The following is a 17,406-nucleotide window of genomic DNA, read 5'->3' as shown; positions in this document are numbered from 1 at the left end:
AGGGAAATGATTGGCATCAGCAGAAAATGGAGACTCCCATTGTCAGAATGGCATGTGATATGAAATGGGAGGAATATTTTATTATTTGTGGGACAGCACTTAAAAGGTTGACTGTATAGGGTGTGGGCAGTCCTTTTCTCTGAGGAATCTGGAGACGTCGGACAGAGACCAGTCCCAACCTGCGTGCAGCTCTTTGAGAATTACTCCTTTTAGAAAAGCAAGTAAGGATTTCTGTAAATACCCTTCTCCTGTTGAAGTTTAGGCATTGTACATTTCATGCTCCTTGGTTATAAATTTTATTATCTTTGCAGGTTCTGTTGATCTGCCTATAAAGTAGCCTTAGGTACCATTTTCTTTTCAGAACAACTAATCAGGGGAACAACTTTCCTCCAGAAGTTGTGAATGCTCCAACACAAGAAGATGTTTGACAATCATTTGTCTGAAGTGGTGTAGGGTTTCCTACCTAAGCAGGGGGTTGGACTAGAAGACCTCCAAGGTTCCTTCCAAGTCTGTTATTCTATTTCTATTTCTACTAAAGAGTGTGATGCTTGTGCCTGGGAATATGTGAATGGCTGCAGGTGCTTCAAGGTTAAGGAAATACATGCACCCTTGGCCCCTCATTTCGGGAGCCAAAGGTTTTGTGGGTGACTCTGGAGAATGAGCCGGAGAAGCAGCATTTAATGATACCTTCTTTGGCTTACACTGGACCTTTGCATAGAGTTAATAACTGGCTTGCCTTACGTTGGTGCCAATGAATTTATTGACAAGAAAGGAAGACAACAGAATATGCACCAAAGGGAAAAAAATAGAGCCCAGGAGTTTAGAGTGCTATTAAGAGGAGGGGTTCGCTTTGACTGTCTGGGGAGGAGAACACCTGGAAGCTTCTTCATCTGGGGAGGAGAACATCTGGTTTTTCTCCCCCTCCAATTGGCCTAAGCATATAGGTGGGGCAATTGTTTTTTTCCCCCACAAGTCTTTTTTATTTCCATTTCATTCTATACAATCACATGTTTACTGTGCATAACCAAGGCATATAACATTGGGTAATAAACACAGCCCTCACTTTTATAGAAAATGCCCCCTACAATTCAAACCCAATATACCGCCTTAGCCCACCATACACCCTCTTTCAACCCCCTCCAACTTTCATTCTTCCTTCTCTCATACCCCTCTACACCTACTTCCCCTCCCCCTCTATCTAACCCTAACCCTATCACTCCCTCTCTAAATCCATTCCCTCCCTTCCTTCTCCTCCTCCTCTCTCTCACCCTCTCCACCCTCCTTCTTCTTTCACTCAGCTCCTCCCTTCGGTATACTTCTATTACCTTCCAATATATTCAGTTTGTTCTGTTTTGACACTAACATTAAAAAGCCACAGTATACAAGTGCAATCATGCTTTAGAATTTAACACATATTATATTTCCCCCCTCCCCCCTCCCCCTAGATCCCCACCTCCCTTCCCTCCCCCCGACTTCCCAGAGCCCATACATGGTATAACTTTTTGACAATCACAGTCTAAAATATCTCTACATTGAACTCAGCTTCTTACTGTTACCCAAATTTTTAACAGTTTAAGTTATTACTGATGTTAAGCATAAGCTATCTGGAGTTTCTTAGTCCCGTATTTGCTTTGTGTATAATAGGTGGGGCAATTGTTAAAGACGCCAACTGCAATTGTATGGGAGACACAGAAATGACATTCAGTAAAGGGAACTGTCAGATACAAGGCAGGTTACTCCAGGGCAGGGATGTGGGTGGAGCAATAGGCTCAGAAGAGACCCTCCCTAGTTTTGGGCCAAAACTGACCAGGAAGGGAAGTATTTTCAGGTCTGCAAGAATGATTTCGGCTTTAGGGTTTAGACCAGTGGTGGGATTCAAATAATTTAACAACAGGTTCTCTGCCCTAATAATTTCTTCCAAAAGCCAGTTCACCAAACTGCTCAGAAACTTAACAACTGGTTCTCCCAAGGTGGTGTGAACTGGCTGAATCCCACCACTGGTTTAGACCAGATAGGAAATATGAGCAGAAGAGCGAATTCTACATTATTGTAAGGTTACATGAACACAATCTTGAAGTCTGAAAGTACTTCAGTTTACTTCAGAGAGGAAATGAACATTAGAAAGAAAGTGATTTTTCCTTTAGTGTCTTGGAGGCAAGAAGGAGGGAAGGGCTGAAATAATAATCAGGCTTCTATGATTTGTAGGCAGGAGGGACAAGTGGGAAGACGTGATATTTTTCACTTTCAATTTATTTCAAAAGTCACCTTTCCCACCTCCCCCGTTTTTTGTTCTTTTTAAAATTGATTATGTGCTATCATCTATTTTTCATCTTCTAGTGATCACATAGATAGATCTTCACCTTGACAATCTAAACCCAAACCATTTTTTCAAGACTCTTAATGGCGCACTCATTGCCACTGTAAGTGAGCCTATCCCAACTTCTTCTCTCCCCTTCCACTTTTCCCATCATCAGAACCTTCTGCAAAGAGCTGGGTCTTCTCATCATGTGTCCAAAGGAAGATAATTTGAGCCTCCATGAAAACTCTGGGTTGATTCATTTAATAGTCTTTGGGTCCATGGTATTCTCTGGGGTCTTCTCCAACCTTAAAATTCACAGTGCCAGTCAAAGCTGAGAAGAATCCCAATGTCTCTTTTCCTTTCCAGATAATCTGCACAGAACAAAGAGCAACTATGGGCAATGTAATTACAAGGGATTCTCTCTGGGAACAATTTGAAGAATTCAGGAGAGATTTGAGACAAGGCAAAGTTCACGAAATGGCATCGGACTTCCAACAACGTTTAAAAGAAATGCAAAATCTTCCCCTTAATATTGCAGTAACTGGAGAGGCAGGTGTTGGTAAATCCTCCTTTGTCAATGCCATCCGGAGTGTAATGGATGATGATGAAGAGGCAGCCGAGGTGGGGATAAGAGAACAAACCACACAGCCAAAGGCATATCCCCACCCTTCTATTCCCAATATCCAAATATGGGACCTTCCAGGGATCGGAACACCTAGGTTTAAAGCAGCAGAATATGTGCAGAAAGTCCAATTTGAAAGATATGATGCCTTTATTATGGTTACATCTAATCACTTTACTGCAAATGATGATTTCCTGATAAAGGAAATACAAAGAACGAGGAAGAAGTTTTACTGTGTGTATACAAAAATAGATGCCAAAACCCACGGTGAAAAGATGAAAATGAATTTCAATATGGAGAAAACCCTGGCAATTATAAGGAAACGTTGTGAAGATCATTTGAGAAGGGCAAGTGGACTTTACACACGAGTATTTCTCATCTCCAGCTGGAAGACAGACAAGTATGATTTCCCTCTCCTGAGAGAGACAATGGCTGCTGAACTCCCTTACTACAAGAAGCATATTTCAACAAAGGCTGCGCAGCTCTTCTCAGAGGGTGAACTGAGGATGAAAAAAGATGAAATAATATCATATATAAAAAAGGTGGCATTGCTGTCTTGTGCTTGTGGAGTGATGCCTGTTCCAGGTCTCTCTATGCTTTGTGATATTCCAATATTGCTGGATGCTCTGAAATGTATTTGCAATGCATTTGGTCTAGATGAACATTCACTTTGTGTTTTGGCAATTCACACCGGAAAAGAATTGGAAGAGTTGAAGTTGGCTATCAAGAAAACCCCATTAGCCAACACAATAACCATAGAATTGCTATTTTCTCTATTGAGGAAATCATCTCTCTGGGTAAATGTGTCAATTGTGGAAGTGGCTCTTAATTTATGGCCTCTCATTGGGTCTGTGTTTGGTGGAGTGAGTTCATTTGCTGTCACATATCACTTTCTGAACACGTTTCTTGATGGTGTTATGGAAGACGCCCGAAATCTTCAAACAATTTTTCTTGAGTGATCAGAATCCCAGGGAAAGGTCCCAAGCACCCCCAAACCCAAGCATTTCCGCCAAATGAAAGCATGGGGAGGAAAATAATAATATGCTTCAAAGCCACAGTCGAGTTACCTATTTGCTTGCTTGTTTTAATAATTCTTCAAGTATGTGCTTGATCATACGGCCAAATATGTAGCCCTTTCTGCAGATGTTTCTATGGGAAATAGGAGATTTTTTATATATATATATATATGTATGTATGTATGTATGTATGTATGTATGTATGTATGTATATATATATATATATGTGTGTGTGTGTGTGTGTGTGTGTGTGTTTGTGTGTGTATACACACACACACATGCACACATTGTTTTGGAGGGGGTGCTTTTCTTATTTTCTCTCTCTTACTTTTTTTGCTCTATTTGTAACAAAAATAATAAAATAGTGGAAATTATACTATGAAGCTACAATTTTTTTTCTGTTCTACTTTTAACAATAATAAATGAAAAAATAGTTACAAAAGCTACAAAATTCATAATACTTTTTAAAAAATATGATGAAAACTACTCAATGTACTTTACTTGGGTTGCTTAATTAATTTTATACTGAGCATTAATTGTATAACTTCAGTGATTATCTGCCTGTCCCATATTTTTTCTTGGAAATGCATGTCCTCTTTAAATAAAGCAAATTTCAAAAGGAGGTTTCCGATGCAGGACTTGGTTGATCAAACTGTAGGGCCAACCAACAGAAGCTGCTAGAAGCTACTGGACTAAATTGCAATTTGTTCACATTCGTCAACACAATTACAAACTGAGCAACAAATGGTTGATGGGGCTGTGAACAAAGATGTCTGGGTGTCCCTTGGCTGAGGACAGGAAAGGCAAGGACTCTCTAAAAGCAGACAAAATAAGCACAAATCAAAGAGAATCTCTGTAGCTCAGGGCTGAACTGTAGAGGCTTAGATAATCTCTCAACTTCCTTGCTTGAAGAAGAGTCATTACCCTACCAGGTCACATGGTCACATGATCACTGCTGCAAGCTAACAGCCAAGGTCACAGAACACCAAGAATGCTACAGAATAAGCTCAGTTTAAATATAAGCCCTCTTCCGAATTCAAGGAGACCTAACCTAACCTTAACTGGGTTAGCCTCAATGGGATTTTCCCATATATTTTACCAGAAAATGTAGATAAGATGGGTTAGGATTGGGTCTCCTTGAATGCAGACAGCAAAATGGACATTGTCAACAGATTCATAGCCCATCGGTAACTGTAGGAGGGCACTGACTTTTCAACCCTGCCCTGTCTTTCCATATAAAATACATGGGGAAATCCCACTGGAGGAGAAAGCCCATTTAGGATCAGGGTTGGGTCTCCTTGATTTCAGACAACAAAATGGTCATCGCCAATGGATTCACAACCCAAGTAAGCCTAAGTAAGCTTAAGAGGGCACTGACTTTTCTAGTCCACCCTATCTGGTTCCTGGTAAAATACATGGGAAAATCCCATTGGGGGCAAACACATTTAGGGTTGGGTTAGGGTTAGGATTAGTACACCAATTGTAAAGGTATGGGAGACACAGCGAATTCTACATTATTGTAAGGTTACATGAATACATTTCTTTCTTGTTTCTCCTGATATTTTTATCTAATAAAGAGGCTGTGGGGAGAGCACCATGGCTCAGTGGTTAAAGATGCTGAGCTTGTGAACTGGAAAGCTGACAGCCTGGGTTTGAGACCCAAGCTTGGTGCGGTGGGGACAGCTCCATTGCCTCTCCAACTCCTGCCAATCTAATGGTTTGAAAACATGGAAATGTGAGTAGATAATTAGGTACCACTTTCATGAGAAGGTAAGTGTTCTGTGCGCCTTGGCATATAGTCATGCTGGCCACATGACCACGGAAATGTCTTCGGACAATGTTGGCTCTCTTGGCTAGGAAACAGAGATGAGCACTGCCCCCTAGAGGTGGACAGGATTGGGGCGGGGAAACCTTTACTTTTTATCTTTAAACTTAACAGAGTTGGAAGGAACACTGGAAATCTTTTAGAATCTAGACCAACCCCATGATCAGACAGGAGATCCTATACAATTTCAGACAGGTGGCTGTCCAATCTCTTCTTAAAAACCTCCAGTGATGGAACACCCACTACATTTGAAGGAAAGCTGTTCCATTGGTTGATCATTCTAAGGAAATTTTTCCTTAGTTCTAAATTTGCTCCTCTCCTTTATTATTTTCCATTCTTTGCTTCTTGTCTTGGAGGCTCTGCCTCCATCTCTTCTATGGCTTCAGTAGTGGGATCCCTACCTACAGACTGGGACAGCCTAACCACTTCCTTTGCTCATTTTTACACCTATCCATCTCCCACTGCCGATGCCTCTGCCTCTCTTTATGGTCTCTGGAATCATCGCATAAGCCTCCCTCCACTGAGATTTCCATAAACTATCCTGCCCAAAATGGAAAGAAAAGCTACTGAATTATAGATGATGTGTCTGAAATTTGGTAAGGTTCAGGATTTGATCTTGTTTTGTTGAAGTCACTCTCCTTCTCTGGCTATACGTTTTGTGTTGCGTTTGGCTGCTTTGCTTGTTTGTTTTGTAGGGCGAGAAGCCTGACCTAGGTTGTTGGATTGAGTTTATGGAATAGTGAGATTTCCAGGTCTCTCTATGTTTTGTGGAATTGGAATATTGCTGGATGCTCTGAAACGTATCTGCAATGCGTTTGGCTTAGACGACCAGAGCCTTCATTTTGTTGCACGTCAGACGGGAAAAGGAATCGAAGAGTTGAGGTCGGCTATCAAGAAAACCCCATTAGTCAGCACAATAGACAAAAAAAAATAATGGTATTTTCTCTGTTGAAGAAGTCAGCTCTTTGGGTAAATGTGTCGATTGTGGAAATGGCTTTTACTTTTTTACTTTTGTACCTGTTATCGGGTCTGTGTTTGGTGGAGCGAGTTCGTATGCGGTCACATACTATCTTCTAAACAGCTTTCTTGATGGTGCGGTGGAAGACGCCCAAAATATTCTAGCAAAGCTTCTTGAGGGAGCAGAGTCCCAGGGAAAGCAGCCACCCTCTTCCCCTTGAAGGAGACAGTCAAGGCTTTCATTCAAATGAGAGGAAGGGGCAATAAAATAATAATGTTTCAATAGCTTATTAGAACTACCCACTTTCTTTCTTGTTTTAATAATTCTCCAGTTGAAGTATGTGCTTGATTACCCTTAGGACAAATAACTATCACTATCAGCAGATGTTTCCATAAGAAGCCGGAAATTAAATATTTCCTGTTTTTCTTTTGTTTTTTCCCCCTGTTCTGTTTGTAACTACTATAAATAACAAAACAGTAGAGACTTTGCTATCAAGCTGAAAGTATTAGAATCCTTTTTTTAAAATACCATGAAAGCAACTAATGTACTCTTCTAATGTTATTAATGTCACACTGAGCATTACTTGTATAACTTCAATAATTACCTGTCCTTCCTTAATTATTATTATTATTATTATTATTATTATTATTATTACTGAAATATATGTTTTCCAGAAATAAAAAGAATTTTAAACAAAAGTTTGAATGCTGGAGTCAAATTGAATGCTGTGAAATCAAATTGAAAGGGGAACCGCTAGAGAAGCTGCAAGAAATCATTGGACAAAATTCCAAATTATCCACTGTAACGTTTGTCAACCCATTTACAAACTCAATACTCAAACTACAATACTTGGTGGGGCAGTGAACAAATTGTTCCTTTGAATGAGAACAGGATAGGAAACGGCTCTGCAAAGTGTGTGTGTGAGAGAGAGAGGGGGAGAGAGATGGAGAGGGAGAAGGAGGGAGAGAGAGAAGGGGAGGGAGAGAGAGAGAGGGAGGGGGAGGGAGAGGGAGGGAGGGAGGGGAAAGGGAGAGAGAAGGGAGGGGGAAGGAGAGAGGGAGGGAGAGAGGGGGGAGGGATTGAGAGAGAGGGATGGAGAGAGAGGGAAAGAAACTCAAAGCAAATGGCTCCCTGTAGCTCAGAGTTGAAGTGCGAAGACCCAGATACTTTCTAAACTTAGTGGTTTACTTGCAGACATCTCATTACCCCATGAGGTAACATGATCAGCCCTGCAAGCAAATAGCCAAGGTCAGAGAACACCAAGGTCTCCCCAGAATAAGCTCAGCTCTGCATACAGGCCCTCCTGCCACTTGTGCTGATAAAATCTGACCAGAGATGATAATTTTCAGTGAAATAATTATTCCTGGTTTTAAAAGCATCTTTATGGTACGACACAACAGGTTTATTTCAAGGTGTGCAAAAATATTTGGACTTGTCTATTCAGATGGTTGGGACTCTCCTTTCCCTTTAATTAAGTTGGATTGCTTGAAGTCACAATGAAATGATCCGTTCTCGATACATACAAATTGCCACTCTTTTTATATATCCAATTGGTTGAGATGCCAGATGGGAGAGTTAGAATTATGGTCATCCTGGAATGATTGGTTCCCCCCCCCACCTCCCCAATCAGTTCCTCCAACTTCACTTTCCTATCTTCATCAGAGCCTCTTTCCACTGGAAAGGAATCAATTCTGTCTTTTTCTTTAGCTCATTCTCCTTTTGCCCACTTTTTAAAAAAATGGTCTTAATCTGCTTTTTCCAAGGTATCAATTTTGTGGAGATTCTTAAGGTTGGGGGTGACTAAACAGCCATTTCTCAAGGATGCTGCAATGGGAGCCATGATTGGACTGGGGAGGGGAGGGAACTATTATTGAAGCAGAAAAGAAAAGATCTTAAACTGACTCTACCTTATCTGCCCTGGGTGCAAGACAGAGGGAGGGAAGGATGGTCCCATCAGGCTTCCAAGATTCACTAACTAGACAAAGTTAAGAGTTCTCAGCATACTTGTAAAACCTGTTTTCTTGCCTGGCCAACAAGACATGCCCAACCCAAAATTGACCAGGTTCAACGAAGGGTAGAGAAGAAAGATGAGTAAGAGTCCAAACTGGCACTCCCAGCTCACCTATGATCTCAGTATGGGTTGAGGGGAATCCCCTAACCAAGCAGGAAATGGGCTTGATTGCACACATCTAGAGAGTGAAAAATGAGGTGGCAGACCCCTGACTTAAGTAGAGCAATAAAGATAAGTGGAATCAGGCTAAAAAATAACACTTAGGCACACCACAACTCCCTTTTCCTGCCTCCCTGACAGGATTAGCCCTTGGGACAGGAAAAAAAACAAAAGACCATGGACCAAGATTAGCCCAGTAAAACAGGAAAACAAAACCCAGGGCAATCAGTAACCCATCAAAACCCATCAAGCTGCAGGAGCTTCAAAGGGGAATTAAGCATAAAAGGCTCCAAATCACATTCCCAATCTTGCTTGCAACCTAGGAATGCTGGAGCTGTCTCACTTTTGCTTCTTGCCTTCCTACATTAAATAATTCTGCTTTCTGGCAACTGGCTTCTGAATCCATTTGTTCTCAGCGTGGGCTGGGAAATGAAGACAGGAGTTTTTCTTCCAACAGTTGCCATTGCACCTTATCCAGTCTGGGAACCTTCAGTCTGAAACCAGTGATCTGCAGAAGGGGCACAAATGTATCCTCCATTATACATTTAAGTTAATTACCTACTGATCAAAATTACCTCAGAAGCTGAGGTGTCTTACTAGGGACTATGGTGGATTTCGTAGGCATAGGGAATGTGAAGGGAGACATGACACAACTGAGAAGAATTACAATCTCTCTCTTCATTTCCAGATAACCTGCACAGAACAAAAATCAACTATGGGCAATATATTTCCAAAAGACGACGTAAGGAGAGAATTTGAAGATTTAAAGAGTGATTTGAATCGAGGCAAAATCCCTGAAGAGGCAGCTGAATACCAAGGATATCTAAATAAAATGCAAAACCTGCCACTCAATATTGCAGTTGTTGGAAAAGGAGGTGCTGGTAAATCCTCCTTCATTAATGCCTTCCGGGGCATAAATGATGATGAAGATGAAGCAACTGAGGTCTGGACAGTAGAGGAAGCCAAAGTGCCAAGGGCATATCCCCACCCCTCTTTTCCTAATATAATGATGTGGGAACTACCAGAGATCAGAGAGTGCAATTCAAAGGCAGCTGACTATTTCAAGAAGGTCCAGTTTGAAAGATATGATGTCTTTATCATGATTGTCGCCGACCGCTTTACTGAAAACGATGCTTTCCTGGCAAAGGAAATACAAAGAATGAGAAAGAAGTTTTACTATGTACGTAGCAAAATGGACATCAGTATCGAAGGTGAAAAGAGGAAAAGGAATTTCAACATGGAGAAAACCCTGGAGACCATCAGGAATTATTGTGAAGATAATTTGAAAGAGTCAGCTGAGCTCTCCACAAGAGTCTTTCTGGTATCCAACCTGCATGCACACATGTATGATTTCCCTCTCCTGAGAGAGAAAATGGCCACCGAACTTCTTGATTACAAGAAACACCTTTTAACCCTGGCTGGGCAGGTTTTCTCAGAAGATAATTTGATGAAGAAAAAGATTAAAATGAAATCATATATAAAGAAGTTGGCGATGGTATCTTGCTTTTTTGGAGCAGTTCCTGTTGTGGGTCTCTCTCTAGTTTGTGATCTTGGAATCCTGATGGTTGCACTGTACTATTTCTGGAAGTTGTTTGGCTTAAACCATAGCTCCCTCCATTTCCTGGCACTTCAGACGGGAAAAGGGTTTGAAGAGCTGAAATCGGGGATCCAGAAAAGACCATTAGTTAGTACAGTCAAGGCACAGCTGGTATTTTATCTCCTGGTGAAGTATGCTCTCTGGCTAATGCTCCCATTTGTGAAATATTTGGAGATCTCTCATTGTGAAACTCTGCCGGTTGTGAAACTGGTTCTTGATTACATGCCTAGTGCTGAGTCTGTGTTCTGTGGAGTGAGTTCATATGCTGTCACATATTATTTTCTGAACAAATTTCTTGACAATGTGGTGGAGGATGCCCACAATATTCGAGAAAAGCTTCTTAAGTGATCAAAGTCCCGGTGAAAGACCCAAGAAGCCATCCTCCCCTCTTTGAAGGAGAGAATTTCATCCCAATGAGAAGAAGGGGACGAAAATAATAATATGCTTCTATACTCGATTAGAACTTTCTATTTGCTTGCTTGTTATTCTCCGATTGCAATATGTGCTTGGGCTATCAGCCTAAGGGGCAAATATGTCTCTTTGCCTGCAGAGGTCTCCATGGAAAATTAGAAATTAAGCATTTATCCATATCGTTTCACTAGCTTTTCCCCCCATGTGTAACAATTATCACTAATAAAAGAGTCGGGTTGATCCTTCCCAATTTGTCCGGCTTCACTTTCCTGTCTCATAAGAGTCCGATATTGATCTGATGGCCTGCAGTGTCCAGATATCAATAACAAGGGGCTGGCCCAGCCTCCCAAACTTTCAACCTTAGTAGAAATCCAAGATTTGGACATGGTTATATTTTCCAAAGCCAAGGGCCCTTTCTAATTCCCCTGAGCGAAGGCCCTTCTCCTCGGACATGTATTGTTCCAATTGTGCTGACTTTCTCGGTTGCTCTTCCCTACCAAAATCTAAATCAGCTTTGCAGCTTCGTGTTACACCAAATGACCAGGTGGATAATTTTTTAAAATAAAGTTCTTATTTTATCTTAATACAAACAGCCCACTAAGCGTCTGGGCACAAATATTTTGCACAATAACCATTAAATTTTACAATCACATCCATTATTTACCTATTCCGACTTAATGCCAATATCTTACATATTTGATATTATAACAATCCTCTTTCTTAATTTATTTAGCTCTTTTAGTTATGCTAACTCTAATTAATACATTTTAACACAGTTTAACGTCAAATTTTTATATTTATTCTCTAACCATTGATAAAATGCTTCCCATATAGTATAACAATCAGTTTGTTTTCTCTCTTTAATTGCCAATGTTAATCTGTTCATTTCTGCACATTCTAATATTTTCCTAATCACATTCTCCTCTGTAGGAAACGCTTCGCTTTTCCAATTTTGTGCAAATACAATCCTAGCTGCTGTTATAACATAAATAATCAAATATACATTTTCTTTTCGATAAGTTTCTCATAAAATCCGCAATAGGTATATTTCCAGTTTTAAGTCTATGTGTTGTTGTATCATCTTTTTGAGCCACATATGTATTTTAGTCCAATATTTTCTCACTTCCACACATCTCCACCACATATGATAGTACGTGCCGGGGGTTTGGTGGCATTTCCAAAATTTAGCTGATTTATCCTTGAACAACTTGGCCAGTCTTGCCAGTGGCAAATGCCATCTATAAAACATCTTATACAAATTCTCTTTATATGCAGTTGACATTGTTAACTTCTAATTTCTATCCCCAAATTGCTGCCATTTGGCTAGTTCTATTGTATAACCAATTTTTTTTAACCAGGTGGGTAATTTTGACGTGGTCCGAAGACTAACTAAGGCTGAGTATAAATAAGGGATCAAACCCACAAAGGGGATCCAGAGATTCCCGGATTTTGCCATTCTTTGCAGTAAGAAGGAATTGCCATCTTTTCTTTGGATTGCCATATTTGCACAGACTCTTCGTGGCTCTTCTGGCTACTTACTTAAAAGGAGAAACAAGGTAAGTGGTATGAATCCATTCTATTTATCCTCATTCGTTCCATCTATAGGACTAAGTGTGCAACAGGCATTTGCATTGCTCATTCAGTTTTGTAGCGTGGTACACTAGGACCATAATTCTTTCTTGAATGCACTGTTTCATATGTGGCCTATAAATTCTTTAACCACTTCTCACCTCATTGTTTCCAACATCTCATCGACTCTATCCAACCACAACTTTATCAAACCTTCTCTTCCACTTGACCAATCTACCCTTCCCTCTCTTAGATGTCTTTTGTGATTCTATTTATCCTCATCCATTCCCTCTATAGGACTAATTGTGCGACACGCATTTGCACTGCTCGTTCAGTTTTGTAGTGTGGTACACTAGGACCACAATTCTTTCTTGAAGACAGTCGTATAGTAGAATTGTAGCCATCAGAGGAGACAAGTCCAAATATTTCTGCAAATTTTGTAAAGAGGGAGCAGAGTCAAGACTAAATTGGATGCTTTGTACAAATTAAATATATCTAAAACTAGGGATAATTCCCTCACTGAAAATGGGTGATCTCTGGGCAGGTTTTACCAGCTCGGGTGTCAGGAGGCCTTGTATCAGAGGTAGATTCCTACCGGTTTGGACTGTGAAAACAAACCAATGGATCATAAAAGAAATCAACTCAGACTTCTCAATGAGGCACAAAGGTCCAGGTTCCATTATCCTACTTTGGAAATATGATGCAAAGACCCAGCTCTCTGCTGATGGCTCTGATGCTGGGAAAAATGGAAGGGAAGATGAGAAGAGGACAGCCAGCAGCCAAAAAGGGAATTAAATTACGGTGAAGAATTAAATAGAATAAATTGCTATGAAGAATTTCATAGATCTCTGCTTGTCTTTCATGTCTACGCACCTTTAGTTACCAAATCTTGTGAGCCTGGTGGTGATTTCAATCCCTCCCTCCCTCTTGCACCCAAGACAGTTAAGGAAGAATCAGTTCAAGTTTCTTTCTAATGTTCTCTTCCTTTCTGAAGTACTCTTGAGTACTTTCAGACTTGCAAGATTACTATATGTTAATGTAACGTTACCGTGAAATAGCATAAGCCATTTGATCATGTTTCCTAGCTGGTCTAAATCCTAAAGGTCCTAAATTTAATCACTGTGCACTGGTGTCACAGTTGTTAAAGTGCAGTATTGCAGGCAAATTCTGCCCACAGCCTAAAGTTGAATTCTGACTGCGTTCAAGGTTGAGTCATCCTTCCATCCTTCCAAGATCAGTAAAATGAGGACCCTGTCAGGATTCCAAGTAACATACCCATAGCAAACAAAACAGGGATGCAGGTAAATTCCTCAAAGAATAGGTTTATTGGATATGCCATATTGGCACTCTGAATATTCCCACGTTTTTCACCTAATTAAAAGTATGCCCCTTTCTCAAAATAACCAGCCACATGGTCCAATCAGGTTACTGTCCAGTTACTAGGTGACTCCAGTCCCTTCCTTTTGAGCATTTGCAGGAATATCCTTGGTTTTCAAGAGAAAGTGTTTTGCTTTGACTAAAACACCCCAACTATCTCTACTCCCCCCCTTCCTCTCCCTCTTCTGCAGTGTGTCAGCACTGAAGTCCCAAAATGGCCACAGTCAGGCCAGCTTCAGGGTTGACAGACCCACATTATTGGGGGCACCTTGCAAATAATGCTTCTACCTTGTAAACCGCCAAGAGATCTAAACTGCTATAAAGCTCCATGGGGTGATGAATAAGCCTAAATTCTCTTGCTATCGCTGAAGCTGAAATCAGTCTTGGAAATCTGGAAGTACTTCACTTCTTGCTCCCCTTTTTGCCAAAGAACTAGAGAGGGTCCCTCTTGTGCCTCTTGCTCTGTTTACATTCCTAATGCTGGCTACGTTGCCTTTCATCTGTCTGTTCTTTCTATTGTGTGTTAAAGTCAAGTTGTAATTGTATACTATGACAACTGGTGCCTTTCATAACTGCAACACCAATTTACCTGGATGAATATTGAAATCAGGAGGGGAGGGAATGAAAGTAAGTCAATAGAGGGGGAAGCTTTCCAGAATGTTCTCCTTCCTAGGCAGAAAAAAGCAAACCCCTTGACACTACTCAAAGCCCCTGAGGTCCTCCTCCTCCTCCTCCTCCTCCTCCTCCTCCTCCTCCTCCTCCTCCTCCTCCTCCTCCTCTTCATCTTCTTCTTCATATATATTCCATTGCTTTCCTTACTTATCAATAAAATATCTGCCTGATAAAAACATAACCCAATCTATTTATTACCTGCAGTCAATTCCAACCCAAAATCCAGGGTAAACCCAAAGAAGATACCATCAAATGTGGGGGAGAAAAGGCTGCAGCTTCTCCGACTGATTCCGCTGAACCACAAAAAACTTTGGGTCAAAACACTTTGGGTCCAGAAATGAGGGTTGAAGGCTGCATGGATTTCCTTAACCCTAGAGGTTATTCTGCAATTAGATGATTCCTAGAAACAGTGTACACATTGCTCAGTAGAAAAGAAATTATATTGAAGGCTCCTTTATGGGAAGATCAGCAAAAACTGAAGAGGGAATAGAATTTAAAAGCAAAGAGTACAAAATCCACCATAGCTAAGCCTACAGAGGGGAACAGTATATACCCCAATGCTTACTTGCTCTTATCAAGCAAATAATTCTCAAAGGTCTCTATGCAGGTTATGGTGGATCCCTTTTCAAAAATAGCCAGACTCCTCAGGTCAGAAGGACTGCATCTCTCTTATATACCCTTCATTTCCTTGTGTGTTGTTTTGTCAAATAATAAAAATGTTCCTCCCATTTTTTATGAATGAACTCCAAGTTTCCTACAGTCCCAGCATTAAAACCAGCTGATTTCCAGTAAAAAGAAACTACTTTTGTATGGCTGTCAGTTTCGTTCTTTGCAAGAATTTGGCAGACACTGTAAAACAAAGAAATGTTTTTCTTTTCTTTTCAAAATTGGCAACTTTTCAAGTGAGTGGATGTTGTAGAATTCTCCAGTCAGAAAGTTTGGTGAATATAAACGCTTGTTTTTCTATCAGGAGTCGTTCTCAGAGGGATCAAGGCAAGCTGTAGTTGATCTTTGCCCCAAATCGCCAGACTTCTCAGAGAGGACTGGATCCCATTCTGCCCACCCAGTCACATGGCTGACAAGCCACTCCCACAAAGCAGGCCACACTACAGAAGAGGTTCTAAAAAAAATTGAAACCCACCACTGAGCAGAACCCTAGCTAAATATTAACAGAAGTAAGAGTTTCCAAGCCCCACTGTTTCTTTTTTATCATTCACAGAAGTTGCTACCTTCCGTATTTACAGCTTGGCTTAGGAATGTTTACAGTTCTTTTCTGATTCACTTGGCTGCCACGATACAATGGCCAATATTTTTCTCCTCTTTTTAAACCCGTCTGCTAATGCCCGAAGCACCTGGCATTTCCCTGCCAAAGTCTATTATTCCCTTTCCTGGAATCTCTTTGTGCATTTCTCTTGTGTCTTCAGGGACGACAAACTTCTTCCTTGTTCCGACTTCGTACGAGAAGCCATGCCAGAAAGCTGCGTTTAAGGCTAAACCGAGTTCTTCTTCGTACTGCAGGCCGAGGGGAAATTTCCCTAGTTTTTAATTGGCTTATGAATAAATAGAGGCTTTTTTAAGCGAAAGAATTTGTTGTGACCCAGCTCCCCAAATACGTAAAACCCCCTGTAGTTGAAGCAATGATTCCTATATTTAGGAGCGCCAGCAGCACTGGAAAAAAGTTTTTTTTTTTCTCACCGCAGACTAACATGTCTGTCCGGCAGGGAGATGAATAGTTGTCTGCCACATCTATTCATCTCTGCTCCCTACCTTTCATCCCCAGAGCTAGGGTGGGGCTTCGCTAGCAGCTCTGGCTCTTCCGTCCCAAGGATCAGCCCATGGATTTCTACTGCTCTCCTCTCCTCTGCCTTCTGTGCATCAGGCATTGGACCCAGCTGTTCCTCCTCTTCCTCATCAGTCACCCACAGACCTGGGGGCTGGCTGTTGACTCTCCATTTGTGGGCTGACAGATGGCCCAGGCTATGTCTCTGTCTGTCTGTCTGTCTTCTGTCTGTCTGTCTCTCTCTCTCTGTGTGTGTCTCTACTCTGTCTCTCTGTCTCTGTCTGTCTCTGCCTCTGTCTCTCTCTCTCTGACAGCTGCATTCCCTCTTCCCCCTTGGCGCTCTCAGGTTGCCTTGATGCTGACCCTGACTCTCACATCTCCTCCTTCTCTGATTAGGCTGCGGCCCAACAGGCCACAACAGAATTACGCAAAAGTTATGACTTGTGTCTTTGCCTGCTAGGAGCAACATTTCTGTAACACATACCAGTAGGAGCAAGCTCGGTCGGTCGATCATGAACACTCAGAGTCACTTTGGAATGAGATGGACAGCAAATGAATTTAAAAAATAAGCAAACATTCTGTCTCCCTGCTCTGACTTCCATTACATTTTACGACTACCAAGCCTATCTACAAGCCATTTGAAGGTTAATTTTCCTATGTGCCAAAATTGTGCACCCGGCAGTGAAACTAGGAAAAATAAACTCTGCCCTGACACACAACACTTTTCCTCTCCTCTGGCAGTTCATCCTTCTACACATCCCTTCCACTCCTGACCCCCGGTCCCATTTCTCCCACTTCTAACCCAAACCTGCTTTTCTTATGCTGTGCCTTCTTCCGTTCTTCAGAGCAATTCATTTCAACTGAATCAAGCCAGAGTTATACAATACAATACAATAGCAGAGTTGGAAGGGACCTTGGAGGTCTTCTAGTCCAACCCCCTGCCTAGTTGTGGGTGACCAGGAAAGAGTTTTTCAGCCTAGGCAACTTGAAGATGTAGACTTCAACTCCCAGAATTCCCCAATCAGCCTGTGCGGACTTCAACAACCAGCCTGCTGGCTGAGCAATTCTGGGAGTTCTTTATTATAATAATAACGAATACAATATCCCAAG

At 41.3% G+C, this 17,406-nt stretch overlaps 1 protein-coding gene across 2 annotated transcripts; it reads left to right on the top strand.

Moving 5' to 3' along the window:
• LOC116516048 (interferon-inducible GTPase 5-like) lies at positions 1-11,470 on the top strand. 2 transcript variants are annotated; one of them, XM_032228409.1, is made up of 2 exons: positions 1-221; positions 9,579-11,470. In XM_032228409.1, the coding sequence occupies exon 2, from the start codon at positions 9,606-9,608 to the stop codon at positions 10,833-10,835; it is 1,230 nt and encodes a 409-aa protein (XP_032084300.1). In that variant the 5' UTR covers positions 1-221; positions 9,579-9,605; the 3' UTR covers positions 10,836-11,470. The 2 variants fall into 2 exon arrangements, with proteins under 2 accessions (XP_032084300.1, XP_032084301.1); XM_032228410.1 differs by lacking the exon at positions 9,579-11,470 and adding an exon at positions 2,666-4,153 and having other exon boundaries at positions 11-221.
• The last annotated feature ends 5,936 nt before the right edge of the window (positions 11,471-17,406 follow it).

Source organism: Thamnophis elegans, chromosome 12 (assembly GCF_009769535.1).
Source record: "Thamnophis elegans isolate rThaEle1 chromosome 12, rThaEle1.pri, whole genome shotgun sequence".
In the NCBI taxonomy this organism is placed as follows: Eukaryota; Metazoa; Chordata; class Lepidosauria; order Squamata; family Colubridae; genus Thamnophis; species Thamnophis elegans.
Note: the sequence above shows the minus strand (reverse complement) of the source record. Positions and strands in the feature narration are given on the sequence as shown.